Source organism: Nelumbo lutea, chromosome 3, assembly GCF_056320005.1.
Source record: "Nelumbo lutea isolate HS-2025 chromosome 3, American lotus-T2T, whole genome shotgun sequence".
Classification (NCBI taxonomy): Eukaryota; Viridiplantae; Streptophyta; class Magnoliopsida; order Proteales; family Nelumbonaceae; genus Nelumbo; species Nelumbo lutea.
Genome location: NC_142686.1, coordinates 58423746 through 58443597, shown reverse-complemented (window position 1 = coordinate 58443597; position 19852 = coordinate 58423746). Strand labels below are relative to the sequence as shown.

General features: G+C 35.8%; 1 protein-coding gene across 1 annotated transcript; it reads left to right on the top strand.

Moving 5' to 3' along the window:
- Positions 1–6234: 6234 nt before the first annotated feature.
- On the top strand, positions 6235–16285 carry LOC148865167 (TFIIB zinc-binding protein). Its single transcript, XM_088979786.1, has 6 exons — positions 6235–6898; positions 7221–7368; positions 9236–9276; positions 15672–15755; positions 15842–15898; positions 16021–16285. The coding sequence occupies exons 2-6, from the start codon at positions 7251–7253 to the stop codon at positions 16096–16098; spliced, it is 378 nt and encodes a 125-aa protein (XP_088835912.1). The 5' UTR covers positions 6235–6898; positions 7221–7250; the 3' UTR covers positions 16099–16285.
- Positions 16286–19852: the final 3567 nt, after the last annotated feature.

Sequence of the window (19852 nt, the reverse complement as noted above, 5' to 3'; positions counted from 1 at the left end):
TCTTAAAAATGATATTACTTACATTTTAGCCCTATTTATTGCACCCATTTCTATCATATTAGTCTTTAATCTCATTCTTTCTTGGTTTTGATCTACTGCGTGCAGGTGAACTCTTTGTATTTTCGATTTACTTATTGCTAGTGGTTGTACTTAGGTAGCCTTTGTTGATATCGCATTTACATTGATTTGTTTTATTGCATTACTTGAATCTACCCCTACATTATTACACCTTTTTACTCTTATCCTTGTGATGCTTTTTGTTGTTCTCTTTTTTCTTAATCTCTATCCCTCTCCCTTTTATGTTTATGGAAGCAATGATGCAATCATTTATTTTTTTTATCCCATTTTTTCCTACTATGCTTCTACCTCCTTACAAAAGCTTTGATTTCAGTGTTTAGGTTGTGTTGTAAGGATTTTTTTTTTTATTATATTGTTTTTTTTATTGATGCTTCTTATTTTTGGAACCTTTGGTTTTCTTGTTTTGTATGAGTTGTGATCCCTTTTGCCATTCAACTTTGTATGAGTTGTTGTTCTCTTTTTTCTCAATCTCTATCCCTCTCCTTTCTACGTTTATAGAAGTAATGATGCGATCATTTTTTATCCCATTTTTTTCCTACTATGCTTATACTTCCTTACAAAAGCTTTGATTTTAGTGTTTAGGTTGTGTTGTAAGGATTTTTTTTATTTTACTTTTTTTTTTGTTTTATTGATGATTCTGACTTTTCGAACCTTTGGTTTTCTTGTTTTGTATGAGTTGTGGTCCCTTTTGCCATTCAACTTTTTTTCTACACTAGGAAGATTGCACGTGCTTTGCACGTGGCAATTTTAGATAATGATAATTATAGTAATAATATATCCAAAACTTTATATAAGCTTTATGTATTTTTTATATTTTGTTTTTATAATTTTATATTTTTTATTATTAACCAAATGTAGATTGCAAAATCCCAATATGATTACATAAACAGTTTATCCAAATATGTGATAATCAGATCGAATTGTGAAGTATCATTGAGAGGCCTACCTACTTGGATAGACTCTTCTTTTTGTAGTGTTTTATCTTTTTGGTGCATCTTTTTTCTTTTGTTCATTTATTAAAAAAAATATAAGATTTAAATAGAGAAAATTGAATGGAGTAAAAATAGTAGTTTAAATTATAATTTAAACCTTACAATTAATTAAATAGGGACTAAATTTAAAAAATGAGTCTTTTAGCCGCTATTTTAAAAAATGGATCAAATTGAACGGCCGAACCATTTGGCCTGAGAACCACTTAGGTCATTGGTTCTGTTTTGGCCCTGAACTGCTATTTTACAAAAAAAAAATGTTGAAATGGTTAGAGAATCGCTGACCCAAATGGTTTAACTATTAAAATGTTCACTCGGATAACGACTTTCATGTTGCTTTCAAACTAATTCCAAAATTTTTATTTCTTTTAAAATATAAATTAGAAAATAAAAAAAGAAACTTTCGTATCTCATAATTTGTTCAGTTATTCCTAATGGCTAAAATTAGTTAAGGGATAGTTTTTTTATTTTGATTTTGATTTTTCTCATTTATGTGATTCTTTTTAAGTTGTAACAAAAAAAAAAAAAATAGCAATTCCAATGAAGAAATAAAAAAACCGATGCAAGAGATGAGAGATTAAACATTGATTTTGAATTAGAAATCTGTGATACACTAGTAAAGGAAACGATCTGGGATTTGAGAGAGATTTAGAGAGATGTAAGAAGAGGGAAAGTAGTGTTGTAGCAACAGTGATGACGAATGTGGAGATAGTCGTCGATGGCGATTCCTTCTTGTTCTTTTTCTTCTTATTCTCAGGGAAAACGATATAACGATCAGGGAACATGGTGACAAGCGCCTCCAGTAGTGCTTCATTCTCTTCTTCTTCTTCTTCTCATTCTTTTTTCTCGTTTCTTAACTTTAACCAGCCACTTCCTTCTCAAAGTCTCACACTCCCCTCTCATAATAATGTAAATATACGGTAGACTTTAACTTAATACTAGTATAACGGTACATTATATTTCACATCTTACTATTTTGGCCCGCTCAAAATGGATGGTTGAACCGTTGACCCAAAAACTGAAAGCCAAAGTGGTTCCATTTCCATGTCAAATTTTAAAACATCGATTTTACTCAAAAGAAAGTTCTACAAACTTTATTTTTAATAGTAGTGTAAATATAGAATTATATGTGTTAATTTTTTCTATAATTTTTTTTTTTGTATTTTATGTGTAAAAATAATTCTGATATGTCACACTTACTTTTTGTTTATTATGATAAATACACGATATTAGACATGTGCCTGAATGTTTTTTTTTTTTTTTTTGCAAAATTTATGCATTTTTTTCATTTTTGTATTTTTGTATTTTATTAAATTTGATTATTTATTTATGACATTAAAGATTAACACATTTAACCCAAAGTTAAACTATTTATTTTTAATTTTTGTATTTCATTTTTGGTCTGTTCTAAATTATGTATTTCATTTTTATTATCAATAACAATAATTCTTATTTATTACACTTATTTTATATTTGATTAAGAAAAATATTATAAACATGTCTATTTTTTCTACCTTTTTTTGTAATTTTCCATGTTTATTTCTATTTTAAAAATTTTATTAGATAAATATGATTTCATAGGTTGATTAGTTTGATTCAAATGGTTGAATCGCTTAGTTACCACTTGGATAAAGAATGGTTTTGTTATTAAGTCAATTTTAAATATATAGGTTTACATTGTTAAAAATATTGACATAGATCTAATTAGTAGCATTTGTTAATGAAAAATAACTTAAAAATAGGATTTAATAGGACAAAATGGAATTTAATACATTAAGTCAAGACTTAACGAGAGGGGATTAAATGAGGTGGAAAGTAATAATTTAAGTTACATTTCCAACTCTTTCAATTAGAGATTGGTTAAATACACAAATATGGCCATTTTAATAGCCATTAAAGCTATAATAAAATGACTTTTATATTATTTTCCAAACAAAGAAATAAGGCTCAGTTTGGTTTGTGGGATGGGGACTAGAAAAAGGGAATATTCCAAAAATATTCCCCTTTCTCATATTTCTTTTGAGGGAAAGAGTGGGATAGGGTGAGAAAAAGGTGGGATGCAAGATCCCAAAATCAAGGATTCGGGGTCACAACAAAACCATGCGGCCCCGGTGGAAAAACTTGAGATCATCTTCATCCTCATCGTTGCTACTGGTAATTGCCACCATCGCCATCACCGCCGGTAATATATCATCTTCATCCTCCCTCATGCATATGTTGGTAATCATCGTTGCCGGTAACAGATTTGCCGCTATTAGTTTCGTCTTCTACCTTTGGCTCGAGACGTGTTATCGTAGGTAGAAACCATCAGCTGTCCTTATCGGCACCAGCTAGAAACTAGCAGCGGTAACAGGTCTGCCGTTGCTGTTACTATCGGCACCAGCTAGAAACATGGGGGTTGCCGGTGTCCTTATCAACACTAACTAGAAACCAATAGCTGCAGAAGGTAGGAGACGAAACAGATATGTCGCTGCTGGTAACACCATTGATGACGATGGTAGGCATTCATTGGCGATGAGGGTAGATTGAACCTCCGAGATCTCTGTTTCGTCTTCATCCTCCCTCTGTGGATTGAACCTCCGAGACCTCTGTATTGTCTTGGATAATTTTCCTTCTATTTTTCCATGTAAATCCGAACACTAGAAAGTTAAATTTTTACACTTTCTCATCCCATCTTTTTCCATCCCACCCAAATCTTTCTACAAACCAAATGGAGCCTTAGAGTAATTTTAGTCCAAAAAAGTTTCACACTGCACTCACACTATTATATAATATAGATATAGATTACATAATTACTATTGTGCATTGCCAAGATGTTACTAGCATTTTGAAGTTTTTTTAAGTTTCGTTTTCTTATTCTATTTAGTTTATTTCATCATCATCTTTTCCATGATGCTTTTCTCCCTATGACAACTTTTTTTTTGTTGTTTGTCGGTGCCTTTTTAGTTTCTTTTTTAGTCAGTTTGGCTTGGCTAAGCTCCCACCTATATATTTTTTTCATGGTTTTCTTTTTTTTTTTCCTAAATATGTTAATATTTTTGGTTATGCTTATGGGTTTGACCAGTTTTGATTTTTCTAAGTAAGCAATCTAGATGGGCTAACCACCTCAAGGGTTCTAATGGAATATGTTGGTTGCACTTTGGAAGGAAGGTTAATGGGTGTTCCAGGTTAATGTGATTTCGGTTGGATCATCAAAGCCTAGCCCAATAAGGGTTCCATTGGATAAATGACCCATTAAGGCTTCTGCATATCCCTGGTACCTTAGGTTCCGATTGGCTTGGCTCGACCCATGTGATGAGCCCATACTTTGCCCCGAAACTGTTATTTGCGTTTTGATTTGGAGACCCATTACTGCTCCGTGTAAATTTATATTCAGTTTTATCAACCTACAAAATCCTGTCTAGGTATTCTTGCCCCGTTTAATTGACCCAATTAAAAGGTGAACATAAATGGATTATTCTAGTTTAGGGTCGTTTATTTCAGTTAGCATTTACGCATTGGTTTTGAGTAATTCTTTGGTAATCCATAAGAAAAATGGATTATTTTTCATTTGCAGCCAATGGAAGGTCGTAGTCAGACTGTTGTTCCTATGCACTTCAAGAAAAATGTTAAAACAAGTTATAAGAAAATTGTGATTGCCTCATCAAATGTGGATAATCGAAAGAGACAATCGTGGTTTTTGGACCCAAGTTGGGTTTGAAGAATATGGGTAGGCCTGTAAATTCACCGAATTCAAATCAAATCAAGGATTATGATTCATGATATTTGAATTTGATTTGATATTCGACACATATCTAAAACTCATGCTCAAATTTGATTTCAATTATTAAGTCAAATATTTGCTTCGGTTCAATTTCAATCGATTATTTTGACTTTTTGAATATGAATTCAATTAATTGTTTTTACTATATTATTCCTACCCTACCTAATAGAAAAATAACAAGTGGTTCATTTTCGAGTTCACATGATAATAATGTCATGTTCGAAATGATGCTTTACTTCATTTTCTAGTTCATTTGATTTGATTCTACTTCATTATCTAGTTCATTTGATAACAATGTCAGGTCTCAACCAATGTTCACCTGCTGAGGCTTGTGGATCATAACCTACCGCCTAACCCAACTACCCAATTGTATGAATAGGAAAAACAAAAGAAGGAAAACCCTAGAATTAAGAAATAAAAATATTATAGATAGAGCAAAAAAATACTATTTTTCAGTTTATTGAAAATGGTCATAATTTTGGGATTTTCTCAATTAGATTAATCAAGCTTTAGTAGGGATTGGAATTTCCATATAAAACCGGGGCCTACCCCGCCCCGAATGGGGTGGGTTTTCCTTAATCTTAAATGGGGGCAGGGGTGGAGATGTGGTTTGCATATAATTCTCCAAACCCATTTTGAACCCGATGACAAAGTAGTAAAATATTCTTTAATTTATAAAATACTTTTAAATTACCCATAAAATTTTTAAACCCTAAGATGAGTTCGATTTTAGTTAGGGCAAAACCCATTCGAGCAACCTTTATAGCATTGCATTGAGAATATCCCTGTTTATGTGTTTTATTTCATGAGGAGATATTCCCAATGCAAGGATGTAAAAGGCAATTGGAACGGTGTGGGCAAAAAGCCAATCCCCCTAAGATGCCATAACTTAATTTTTATTATATTCCTACATTATTATAATCCAATTCCTAAAATAATTGCATTGGAACGGAAAAATTTGAAATTCAGGTTCGACTATAATATAGAAAAGATATGATATCTAAAAAACTTATGATCAATTAACTGGAATCATAAATGTAATTGCCAATCATATGTTATTTGTCAAAATTCAGGGATGAATTTTGATTGTTCTAAACTCTTTTCGCACCGTATCTTTTCCCTCGAAATTTCCCGATTTCCATGAAAAATGAATGCTCCACCCTGAACCCGCCCTGCCATAAGGCCTTCAAGCACCACCCTAGACCCATCTCCACCGAGTTGGGTTTTGATCAGTGCAAAGTCAGTTCAAACAGCTTTTAGAGCTTGGGAATATCTCTCCATTGCGAGAGGGCAGAGAGCCAGAGACTATTCGAACGGTGTCACGTGTCAGCATGGTCTTGCACGGATCGAAGCCGAACTCATCTCCACCATTTAAAAACCATCTTACCTTAACATGAATTTCGGTTTGATCATTATCCTACTGAAATTACTGAAAGGCACTATTAATTATTGAAATGACAAAAATACGCTAAACCCTACCACAGTATCATTATGAGTGGAGACGGGAAACCCGTTCATGGTCTTCCCCACTCCCCACCCGGTTCGACACCACTGAAGCAGAGCGGCTGCCGAACTCTCAGCCCACCACCACCTCTCTCTCTCTCTCTCCTCCTTTTGAACGAGCAGCGGCACAACCATCTTCACCTGCTCATCTTGCTCTCCTCTGTTTTCCTGCAACCCGAGTAGACCCAAGCTTCAACAGCACCCGCCGTTGACAGAAACTCTCCCGATCGTATCTTTCAGTCCGGTTAGCCGTCGAGCATCACCATCACCTTTGGGGGAAGCTTCCGCTCTCGAGCGTTTCAGACACCAGAGACGTCGGCTAACCCCTGTTGAGCAATAGAAACCAGACACTTGCGTCATCCCACCGGACCTCGCCAAACGTCACCGGACGCCCTTGTTTTGTTGCTCGAACATTGATGTCTGATCCCATTCACTATGAAGAAGAAACCATCGATTCTCCTTCACCATTGATAACTCTACCAAATTGAGCTGCCATCAACGAACTGCATTAGTCGTCCCGCCTTTTCATTGCAGCATCGGATTACCGATTGAAGGCAACACTGTGGTATGAAACCTCTCTCCTCAATCACCCATGCTTTGATAGATTTACCTTCCAGTAGTCTCTTTATGTTACATTCTTATTCCTTACCATTTTTTCCTATTTTCTGCTTTCACGTTGATGTATTTACTTGACTGTTGCCATTTCAAATTAATTTATGAAGCCTAGGGGTTGCAGATGATTATGCATTTTTTTTTTTAATTCCATGTTCTATTTTAGTAATTAAGTAAGGGATTCCTTGGTCAAATCGATTGGGGTGCTGGCTCGTGGATCCCTACCTACTAGCACTTGCAGAGTATATTCTGCTCTGACCTTTCTTATTGTGTAGAAATATTAAACTGAAGGTGGTGGTTGTTCCATGGCGTATTTTCAAGGACGGGATTTCTTGTTCTGCGACTTGTGCGGAACGCTTCTCTCATTGAATTCCCGCAAGTATGCAGAGTGCCCATTATGTGGATTCAAGAGGAGCGGGAAAGGTAAATTCATTCGCCCTTTTCGTTTTTTTTTTTCAGCCATGTTTCTATCTATAGCGGTGTGTGCTCATATTTCATGTATCTTGCCGTGCCTATCAACCAGATTCCACAAATGGAATAAGAACCAGTTATGTGTTACCAACATTATAGTTTACTTTATTAGTATTTCATTGGTAAATCCCAGTTTCTGTTGCAAGTATTGCAAATGAAGAGGAAGGGAATGAGGGATTGGAAACTTTCATTGTCAGCTTTTACCCTTCTAGGAGCTTGGCAAATGCAATTTGGAAAATAGCTCTGAGTCAGCAGGTTATATTTTGGAGTTTGGAGTAGTCGAGTGTATGTAGTATTCTAGTACCACAAACTTCTAGATTTTAAGTCAACCAAATGTTTGTAGGTAGTATGATTATTGGTCTAGGTAATAAATTTTATCAATAATAAAAGCAAAAAGTTCACTAAGAATGATGCAAGAAGTAGAAAGCCTGTTTTGCAAAATTTATGAAAGGACCATAAACATCAATTTAAGCTGACAAAAAAAACTAAGGTGAAAGATTGAAAGTTGATTATTAGCTTGACATTCCCATTTTTTTTGATACATAGCTTTTTTTTTTTTATTTATTTTTATTTGAAACAACAACTTTCATTAATTCTTTAAGAAACTTAGTACAAATTGTCACCTTCAAAAACAAGGGGAACCCTCATCAAATTACAAACAGGCCCAAAAAGGTTCTGCCTACTAACTCCTTGCTTTGCTAAAGTATCAGCCACTGCATTTGCTGATCTCTAGTCCATTTAAATCTGACTTCAAGCTCCCTTGTTAGTTGCATAATCTCCGTTATAGGTTGTTTAAGGGACCAGGCACCTAAGCTGTTTTTTTGCATCCAACCTATTATCAGATTCGAATCTCCCTCCACTTCCAACTGCTGAAAACCCAACTGTTTAGCCAGCTTGAGCCCCTGTAGGAGTCCTAGAACTGCTGCTCTAAGAGAGTCCCCCAATCCTATCGGGCCAGAATAAAGGGCTCTTTTCCTTCCCCACCTCTAAAGGCACCCCCCAATTCTAGAAGGGCCTGGATTACCTACAAAACTGCCATCAAAGTTTAGCTTAACAGCCTCAGATAACGGGGGCGACCAGTCCTCATGGATAGATAAAGAGGGGCAGGAAGAAGCTGTGAAAATGTTTTATATGTTTGATTTTATTTTTTGAATTCACATTTGAATATTCTTTACATGTTATGTTTATGTATTTTAATTTTAGATAATAGGTTTTTTAAAACATTTTTTTCAATTTAAAGTTTATATTTTTATTAATATTATGTTCAATTTTTTGCATTTTTTTTATTTTCTGACATTTTTTTTATTTTTTTATTTTTTGCGCCTCAGTTGCAAATTGACCCCTGCACCTTTTTTGTTTCCATCTCTCTCACTCTCTCTGCATGTAATTTAATGTGACACTAAACTAGTTATCTAAGAGAATTGTTGTATTGATTTGTTTTCTAATTATAACCATCTTTTGATACTTTTGCTTTTATCTGCCTGCCTGCTTTAAAAGTCTATATGGTTGTCTTTTTTGGAAATTAGGATTGTAATTTCAGTAATTTCATTTTTTCTTCTGTCATTTAACCTCCCTCCCGTCTCTGTGGACAAAATTGTAGAGGCAAATTGTCTAAGCTATACTGGAAGCAAGGCGACAGTTATTGTCTTTTTTTTTTTTTTTTTTGATAGACAGATAGATGACAGTCATTGTCTGTCTGTCTGTCTGTGGTCAAAATTGTAAGAGGCATATGGTTCTACCTAAGCTATGCTGGATCCATATGACATGACTCCCCTTGTTTTGTATCCTATTTGTACTGATAATAGCTTTCGTTTTTCAGAGATGGCCGGAAAAGAAACATGCTACACAGTAACTGCTGAGGTACGCTTTCAATTTGCATTCTGATGCACATCTCCTTTTCTTGCTTGCACCTCTTGTTAACCATGAACAACTTGAATACTTTATGAAAAGTTGGAATTATGCATTATAGAACTGTATCCTGTAAGTGTTAATTAGAACTTAAATCTGCATTTAGACTTAAAGTTAAAATTTAGGTTTTATTTTAGGCAATTCTCTTTCCGCAACAATTTTATTTCATATCTACATTATATCATGGTTATATCCATTGTTAAGAGAATCAGACTGCATAGAACCGGAAAAGGGAGAGGTTCATGGGTCAGAGGTTCAACCAGGGTCAAATGGTGATGATGTGGCATATATGTATTATGGGTCATATAAATGCTATATAATATACTTTACGAATTTTATCATACTTAAATATGGTGGATGGATGACAAATTGTAAAATTCCTTAATTTTTAAAGAAATGACTAGGCTTCAAGCCTTTAATTCACATCTTCTTTAAAATACTTGTGTAATAAAGTACTATATACAATAAAGAATCATTAATTAACACAAATAAAGAAATGAATTAATGATGATTAAGCAATACATGTAAATAAAAGGTCATGGGTTCAAGTCCTGTCACAAGGATTTTGAAATTACAATTATTTAGTGACCTGGGTGGCTTCATGAAACCGGGACCAGTTCATTGGTTTTCAGGTTAAACTGGCCAGTCAGCTGGTTTTGACTGGTTTTTTAAGAATTCCAGTTCTTGGGGTGTGACCAAACTGGCCAGGGTCTTGGGTCACAGTTCAACTGGTCTGACCGGTTGGTCTAGTCTGGTTTCCTAAACAATGGCTATATCATATTATCATATGAAAATCAAAGCAAGATGCAGTAAATGGGAAATGGACTATGGAATATGAGAAAAAAAAATAATACTGAAGAACAAACAAGGGGTTTGGTAGTTCCTGCCTACCTAGTAAGTCTTCTAACCATTGTATATGCTATTCATTTTTCTTCATTGATAGCATATTACTCTTTCCTGACAAACTATAAAGTTTCCAATGTTACCAATGAAAAAAGTCTAGAGGCTATGGTTTGGTTTAATGTTACCAATTGGGCTGACAAACATGAAAACATGGCTTTGAGGCTAAGAGTGGTCATTTTGTGCAAGAAAATGCCAAAGGTTAGGTCTGTAACCAGTCCACCCTTCTGAGGGTCCCAGATAGCTAGGACCAACATTGGGTAATGACCTTTTTGTCTATGCAGCAATACTGTCATCTATCATATATCACATTTATCCAAAAGAAAGAAGCCAAAATGTGACACTCATACCAAGGACATGATCATCTAGGAGATAAACATAGAAACAGATTTTATCAATGATCTATATATATTTTTTGTAATAATAGGAAAACCCGTTAATTTCCTTATATATTTTAATAAAATTACTGTTATTGATAAAAAAAAGAAAGAAGATAAAATATTGTATAAAAAAATTCCTGAATTGTGTTTGCATATGGATTCCCAGGGAATTGAACCAAACAGCAGATTTTTTAGCCAAATCTGGATAGGGGAGGGTTTTTCGTATAATATTATTGCTATTGTTATTGTTTATTAAGAATAGACAGTGTTAAAGGGAAACAAACAGGAAGTTGAAGAGATCACTCATTTTTTCCTAGAATTTGAAAAGGAGAAAAGTCTCTTCTACTTCATCCAATCAACTCAGTCATTGCCCAATATTGTCGCTCCATGCTTTCCATTTATTCATTACTCAACTTGGTCAAGGCAGCAGGTCCTATCAGCATATTTTATTCTTTGTCCTGCATTCAAAGATGTATTTTGTGCTGTTTTTGAACAATCCAACCCTCAGTTGGGAGTTTTTTAAATGTCACATTGTTTATCTTAAACCTAAAATTAGTCCTTTGGATGGCAAGGGAAGACTTTACCCTTTTAATGGTGAATGGAGGCTTATTGTGGGAAGCAAACCTAACATTTTTAGGTTATTTTAGTGCATGTAAACTGTTAATAGGTATGTGAATAAGGGCATTAGTGTCATTTGTTGTTTTATTTTTCATGTTAGAGTTACAGATCTGTCCCTCTTTAGTTGTACCTGTCTCAACTTTATTAGGAGCAGATTAGTCCTTTGCATTTATTCTAAACATATAATTATATCTGGCTGCCTGGAGAGTATTCATTTCTCTCCTCTTCTCTATTCTCCTCTCCTTCCTCTCTCTCTTTCACACATACGACAGGCTGAATACCATTTGCATAAACTAGTAAACAAAAGTAGAAAAGGAAATTTTCATATTTGCACTAAGTTTTAAAATTGTCTAAAAAAATTTGAAGCAATTTGTCATGAATAATAATCTCTAATGATCAATTATACTTTGCCTCTTTTTTTTTTTTTGATCAATAACAATTCACCATGTAATTTCATTAAAAATTACAAATAGGAAGGCAAACTTTCTTATCTTTCAAAAACAGTTTGAGCCCCAAGAAAGGAAAAAGGAGAAAAAAGAGAAAGAGAAAGGGAAAAGAAGAATAAAATTACAGCTGTGCCCAAAACATCGACTCCCTCTCCACCCCTTGTTTTGCTAACCCATCAACAAAGGAATTAGCTGATCTTTTTACCCAAATGATTTTAACCTCCATTCCTCGAACCAGCCATCTAAATTTTCTCCTCACATTACTGTAATGCCATAAACCACAGTTGTCTTTATTCAGCCATCCTACCACTACCTCCAAATCCCCTTCAATTATGAGTTTGTTGATATTCATCTCCCTAGCTTTCTGGATTCCTTCCATAGCTGCATGGATCTCGGCTCTGAGAGAGTCACCCACTCCAATTGGGCCTAAAAACATGGCTAAGACAACCCCATTCTCATCCCTGAAAACACCCCCAATCCCTGATTGTCCAGGATTCCCTTTGCAACTCCCATCAAAGTTTAGTTTTATGAAACCTGCAGGTGGGGGGGGGGTCCAAGACACACTCATCACTATTTTGGTTTGGGAACAGTTATCTCACCCCATTTCCTTAACATGTCATCCACTGTATAATTTGTGAATAACTCTAGGGATTTCATCTACTGTATGACCCTTATAAGGATCAAAGCCCTCGGGTCTCTAGCACCTCTCTCTTCTTTAGAGGATATCCTGGAGTTTCTTTCTTCCCATAAGGACCAGAAAACCGCAACCTTTAATTCTCTCCACATAATCCTTCCCCTTTTCATACACCACCTGGAAAAAGAAGGGGAAAATAGATTTTGCAAATTTGATGGAGGGTTCCAATTGCACCCAAAGAAGGAGAAAGCCCACTCCCAAATAGACTTCGCAAATTGGCAAGACACCAGTAGATGATAACTAGTCTCCCCATCAGCTTTACAAAGAACACACTAGTGAGGGAACAAACAAGTATTGGGTCTTTTCTTTTGGAGCAGATCACTAGTGTTGAATCTTTCTAGAAAGGCTTCCCAGCAAAAGCTACCAACCCTAGGAGAAAATGGTCTGCACCAAACCTCATTAATAGGAAAAGAGATAGGACTAGTGGACTGGTTTAAAACTTTGAAGAAAGAGGCACAGGAGAAAGAACCAGTGTGGGTGGGGGTCCATATTCTAGAGTGCACCTTAGTAGGGTCTTAAGAAAATATTGTCAAGAAGTTGAAGGAGACTCGAAATATTGTCAAGGTTTGAGTCTCTCACAGCCCTTCTCAAGCCCAAATTTCACCTAAAATCAGAGATGGAAGAGGAAGGGGTGATAAAAGAGGAAACTGACTCAGTTTTAAAGTCAAATAGGGCATACAAAGAAGGAAACCAATCCATTAGGGGGGCATCCCTCACCCTTGTATGTTCCCAGAATTTTATGGAATTGCCTAAATTCAAATTATACCTGATAAGAGAGGAAAAAACTAGTAACAACTCATGGATGGCTTTCCAAGTTGAAGCGCTTGTGGTCCTAGCTCGGGTTCCCGCATCCCATCCATTCAACTCCAACCCATGTATGCTTGTCACTATCTTGGCCCATAATTTCTCCTACTCTAATGGGAATCTCCATAGCCATTTCCCCAGAAGGGTCAAATTCCTTTTTCTAATGTTCTCGAGACCCAAGCCACCACTGTCTTTATTCCTGGTTACCACCTCCCAGCTTACTCTATGGTCCCTCATCTCTTCTCCCAGTTCCCAAAGGAAGTCTTTCATCATCTTTTCCAATCTGTTAGAAACCTTAACTGAGATTTTGAACACTGAAAGGAAATAAATAGGTAAATTTGCAAGTGTAGCCTTAATCGGTGTCATACTCCCTCCCAGAGAAAGGTAATTCCTTTTCCAAGAGACAAGTCTCTTTTCAAATCTTTCCACTACTGGATTCCAGAAACTCTCTCTTTGGATTGCCACCCAATGGTAATCCCTGATAATTCAAAGGCCACTCTGAGACTTCACATCCTAGCACTTCTACATTCTCTCTGACTTCTCCCTCCTCCAAATTCACACCCACTACACAACTTTTCTCAAAATTCACCTTCAAGTTTGACATTTGCTCAAAGAGTTGTATAACCAATTTCATGTTCCTTATATACCCCATATTTCCCCCTTCACAGAACAGAATCGTATCATTTGCAAACTATAGATGGGTGAGGGGGATTTCCTCCCTTCCAACTCTCCAATCTCTAATAAGACCCCTAGAATATGCTCTGTGAATCAGTCTCCCTAAGACATCAGCAATCAGTGTGAACAGCTTACTCTATGGTCCCTCATCTCTTCTCCCAGTTCCCAAAGGAAGTCTTTCATCATCTTTTCCAATCTGTTAGAAACCTTAACTGAGATTTTGAACACTGAAAGTAAATAAATAGGTAAATTTGCAAGTGTAGCCTTAATCGGTGTCATCCTCCCTCCCAGAGAAAGGTAATTCCTTTTCCAAGAGACAAGTCTCTTTTCAAATCTTTCCACTACTGGATTCTAGAAACTCTCTTTGGATTGCCACCCAATGGTAATCCCTGATAATTCAAAGGCCACTCTGAGACTTCACATCCTAGCACTTCTACATTCTCTCTGACTTCTCCCTCCTCCTAATTCACACCCACTACACAACTTTTCTCAAAATTCACCTTCAAGTTTGACATTTGCTCAAAGAGTTGTATCACCAATTTCATGTTCCTTATATACCCCGTATTTCCCCCTTCACAGAACAGAATCGTGTCATTTGCAAATTATAGATGGGTGAGGGGGATTTCCTCCCTTCCAACTCTCCAATCTCTAATAAGACCCCTAGAATATGCTCTGTGAATCAGTCTCCCTAAGACATCAGCAATCAGTGTGAACAAGAAGGGAGATTGGGGGTCTCCTTGTCTGACACCCCTAATGGTTGGAAAGAAGTCAACCACTGTCTCATTCACTAGTACAGAATAATGACAATTCTGAACACACCCCATAATCCATTTGCACCATCTAGTCCTAAATCCAAATTTGGTCATAACTTTCCTTAAAAAATCCCAGTCCACCAGGTCATAAGCCTTTTCCAGATCCAACTTACATACTACTCCCTTCTTCCTATCCTTTCTAAAATTCTCCACACTCTCATTGGCAATTAGAATTTGATATGTAATTTGTCTTCCACTCACGAAGGCTCCTTGATTTGGTGTAATGATAGCTAGCAATACTTCCTTCAGTCTCAAAGACAACACCTTTGCAAGGATCTTATACAATCTATTAACCAGACTGATTGACCTGAAGTCCTTTGGATGCAATGCATCATTCTTTTTTGGGGCCAAAGCTAAAATGGAGTTTACACCTGGGTTAACCACTCTCCTATGAAATTCCTCAAACACCATCAGAAGGTCACCTTTCACCGTATCCCAACAGTCTTGGTAGAAAGCCATTGTGAAGCCATCCAGACCTGGAGCTTTTGTTCTATCCATAGAGAACACAGCTCCCTTAATCTCTTCCAACTCAAACCTTCTTTCCAACCATCTTCTATTTTCAAACCCTATTTCTGGCCAGTCCAAGCCTTCTACCCACTCCCCCTTGCTTACAGGCCTTCTAACTCAAAAGTAAATGAATATAAGTAATCTCTAGTTGTCAATAAAATACCTTTCCAAGTTATCAGTTAAATTGAAGGGTTACTTTTTTTAAGAGGCAAATTGAAGTGTTACTTTATGTACTAGGATAGTTGGTGTAAAAAAAGCTCTAGCATCCTTTGTTTCCATTCTTTTATTCTTAAGGTTTAGAATCGGTGTGCATTTCTACTTCTCTTGTAACTGAGATCTAGATCTCTTTCACATCCCCCCTGATGTATGATGGTTGGCTGCCTATCTATGGATTTCTTCAATGTTTTGTTCAAACATCTTGTTAGGCATAGGAAATGATCTCTATATTTCCTGTGTCTTCCTTTAATTGTTGATTATATGCCCATGCAACTTTATTTTTATTTTTTTGTAGGATATCAGAAGGGAGTTAGGAATAGAACCATTTGTGAAGCTTGACGGATATGATAATGATGAGGAAGAGGTTCAAAGAGCAGTTGTAAGTATAGATAACTAAAACAATGGCAGGCATGGTGTTGCCCACTGTGTAGAGTGCTAGTTCTCATATTCTATTGTGTGTGACAGGTAAATGAATCTTGTCCTCGTTGTCGGCACCCCCAGCTTGAATATTACACCAAACAGGTAAAAGGTCCATATGGATCCCTTTCTCGATTCTTGGTTCTTTGTACTAGACATCGTTTTTTCCTTGTCTTCATGCTTATCAAATTCTAATCTCCCTACCCCTTATCTGTTTCTTGTCGCAGCTACGGTCAGCAGATGAAGGGCAGACAGTTTTCTACGAATGTCCAAAATGTAGACACAAGTTCTCAATCAATACATGAGACTTTGTCATGGCTCAAGAGTATGCTTTGGCTTTAGTGGTGACTGAGATCATATACATGGCTATTGTATCGTATCGGGTGTTGTTTTTTTCTTGAAGGTGAATATAAAAAGAGAAAAATTTTGTACCTTGTTGATGGGTTTGTTAAGGTGTCAAGCTTTATCTAATACAATCTATATTTTCATTAATATTTCATAGTTTTTTTAATTGCTTTTTTCGGCCGATAGTTTTTTTTATTTTTCTTTTTTTATGGTCTTTTTGAATGAAAATTTCCTTCTATTTGTTGGTTTCTATGTCTATGTTGCCATACATTTTAGGTTGGAAAGAACTAAATTTATTACCATTAGTTTTGGTTTGTAATATCGTAAAATGCTACCACATATTGATGCAAAGAAAATATTTCCATGTTCTCATGTTAGTTTCTCCATATAGCAAACCAGAATTTAGATTATTAAGTACAACTATTAATTTAATTATGTAGGGATTAGGAAGAAAATTTCATCAACCAGGTTATTAATTCAAAGGTTCAAACTACTCTTTTTTTTTTATAGAATTAATTCAAACATTCAAACTATTCATGGTCTTAATGTAACTGGCCGAAAAATACTTGTTGAATTTGATCTAAAAGCCTTTGTTTCTTTCATACAAGCTATTGTTCATTTTCTAATTAAAATTAGTTGTTTTCTCTCTTACATGCATATTAGTTGAAAAATCTTAATGTCTCTAGAGTAGCAGAGTGACATTTAGTTGTGCCTTTGGAAGTCACTGGGGAACATGCAACCCTGGTGCAAGGTTCAATGTATCAACACATATCGGCTCGTATCGGCTGATATGTATCGTTTCGGCACCCCTTTGATATGCCCCTACAATGGGTGTATCGGGGGTTTGACTGGTCCAGGGGATGGAGGAGACTTAAATCGGCCCCCCTGAACGGGTTGCAAAAAACAAAAAGGGTATCAATTCGCTCGATATGCCCATGCCGGTGTATCGATATTTTGAACCTTGTTATGGTGAGAAAGCTCATAACATGGTTCCTTGCAAGGGTTAGGATAAGAAATTTGTCGCTGCTGAAATATCATTCATGTTTGATCAGATACACCTTTTACTCCCTGTTTTGTCTTACATCCATTTGTTTGTCACTATGTTTTGCACCTGTACTTAGTGCAGAACTTGTGCTTTTTGCCACATTGCTCTCATTGGCAGTGCAAATTTTGCATTTATGAACTGATGTTCCGCATGTGGGCTGGGTGAATGTGGCTAGTAATGTGTTGTGGTCATCAGTTTGAAAGTTCCGAATTCCTTTCATTGTGCCCTAAATCTTCTATACGAAATGGGGATCATATGGTTTTGCATCATTTCTTACTCATCCTTAAGAAATTCCTATTGCCTCCACTCAAGGTTCAAAATATCGATATGGTACCCTCTCTCTCTCTCTATATATATAAATATATATATATATATATATATATATATATATATATATATATTATATTTACAACCGGTTTAGGGGGGGTGGTTTAGGTCTCCATCCCCTGGACCAGTCAGACCCCCGATATACCCACTGTAGGGGCATATCGGAGGGGTGTTAGAACGATACGTATCGGTCGATACGAGCCGATATGTATTGATACTTTGAACCTTACCGGTTCAATCTTTACAAACAAGAAAGGCAAAGTCAAACTAAAACAAAAATAAACCAGAAGATGATTTGATTCTTGAGGAAGAAGATGATGAATTATGTCAAAGGGTAATTTTGGTCGTACATGTCATCAATAACTGATGGGCTGCTAACAACAAAGATTAAACTAGTATGTTTTTGAAATTTAGGTACTGGATTGACATGTTTTAAAGTTTAGGGACCAAAGTGAAACTAGGCCCAAAGTACAGGATACGATTATACAAATCTGCAATTTTCCTTTATTTTTATACACAAGAACACAAAAAGAATTGGAGAAAAATTTGGAAACAAATTACTACTAGAATAAAAAATTATTACACGTACACATTTGCTGGTATATATAATGGAAATAGGCTCGTAAGCTTTTAAGCTGATATTTTGTTGATCAAATTCAAGTTCAAATAACTAGTTGAATTTACCTTGAAATTTGAGTTTGAATAACATCGAATTCGAACAAGCCTAATAAAAAACTAGTGCTTGAATTGTTTAATTAAAGCTTGATTAAATTGCACCCCTAGTTTAGACAAGCCATATTCATTCAGCAAAAGCTTGGGCTTTTTGCATCCATATGACCCATTGGCCAATGATTTAATAAGCTTCAGAACTCCACAAAAGAATCCCAACCAATGATTTCTTTAAAGTGGGCCTGGTCAAACTGATCTATATTTGCTGCTATTAAGTGCCAATCAAGTGTGAAAATACGGGTTGAGCTTAAGAGTAGTCACTTAGGGTTTGTTCGTTTCTTCTTAACTCTTATCTCTTAAGAAAAATCTTTTAATTTCAAGAGAAAAATGGTTGTTCGTTTCCTTTTATCTCTTATCTCTTAAAGTGCAATAATACAAAATGGATATTTGATAATTTTCAGAATTCAGAACAACATTCTTTACATTCAGAGTTCAAAGGAAAGAAAAGTTCACCAATACCAATATACCTCTTAATGTAATTGTTGCACTTTCAGATGCCAAACTTCAGAGCAAACAAACAGGCCCTTAGTTCCATAAAGTTCCAAAGCTTAAGACACGAGAAAGCAGGCATTAGAGAATGGTTTGAATTGGGCATTGTATTGGACAACTCAGATATGAAAATGAATACAGATAGGGATACATTTTGGAAATGCATGGATATAGACAAAAGATATAAAAATGCTTGAATACGCTAGTATATGCATTAATAACACTAAATATAAAGCTGAATTATCTGTGAATAAGCTGAATTCTTTTGCCCTTGAGGTTCTCAATCCCCCTCAAAGCTCCAAGGAGAAGATGAGTTAGAAGGATTTCTTGGATGTTTCCTATCTAGTTGAGGCAACCCGGGTGAGAGTGGTGGAGGTGGGATGGTTAGAAACGCCATGGGTTCTTTTTGTTTGGTGTTTTACAGTTACGGTTTTGCTACTTTAACTAAAGCTGAATTCCTACCCCTAATAGATAGGGGTGAGCAAAGCCTGGTTAAAACCCAAAAAACCAAACCAAAAATTTTGGTTTTGGTTTCAGTTTGTAGGTTAGGAAATTCGATTTACTGTAAAAACTGAATTAACTGGACGCTATTATTTATATAATTTATTAAAGAAATTCAGTTTTAACTGAACCAAAAATATTCGATTTATTGGATTCAGTTTTGACTATGGCTTTCTTCACGTCGAGGTTGAAACTTGAAAGTGACAACACATTTATCATCAGTGTTAAGAAAAGTTTGACTCCTTGCCCCTGGTTGGTGTCTTACACGGTTAAAAAAATATACACCTTCTTAACTCTATGGATATTTCTTTCTCTCACACTTTGCAGGAAGGGAATTGCTGTGCTGACTTCTTAACGAAAGAAGGCACTGATGAGGGATCTTTCATGATTTTTGAGCCTGCGTCCATTCTACCTATGGGTCTGTCCACTCTTATATGTGAGGACTACTTAAATCTTCTTCCCACTCTTTGCATTGATTATTTATTTATTTACTTATTTTGTGTGTGTGTGTGTTGGACGGGGTCAGAGAGAGCAAGGGATATCTTGTATCTGGGTTTCAGGCAAAGCCGGTTAAGTCCTCCCTTGCTTTCTTTGAATTATTTCAGTTATTCTAAGGTGGCCGG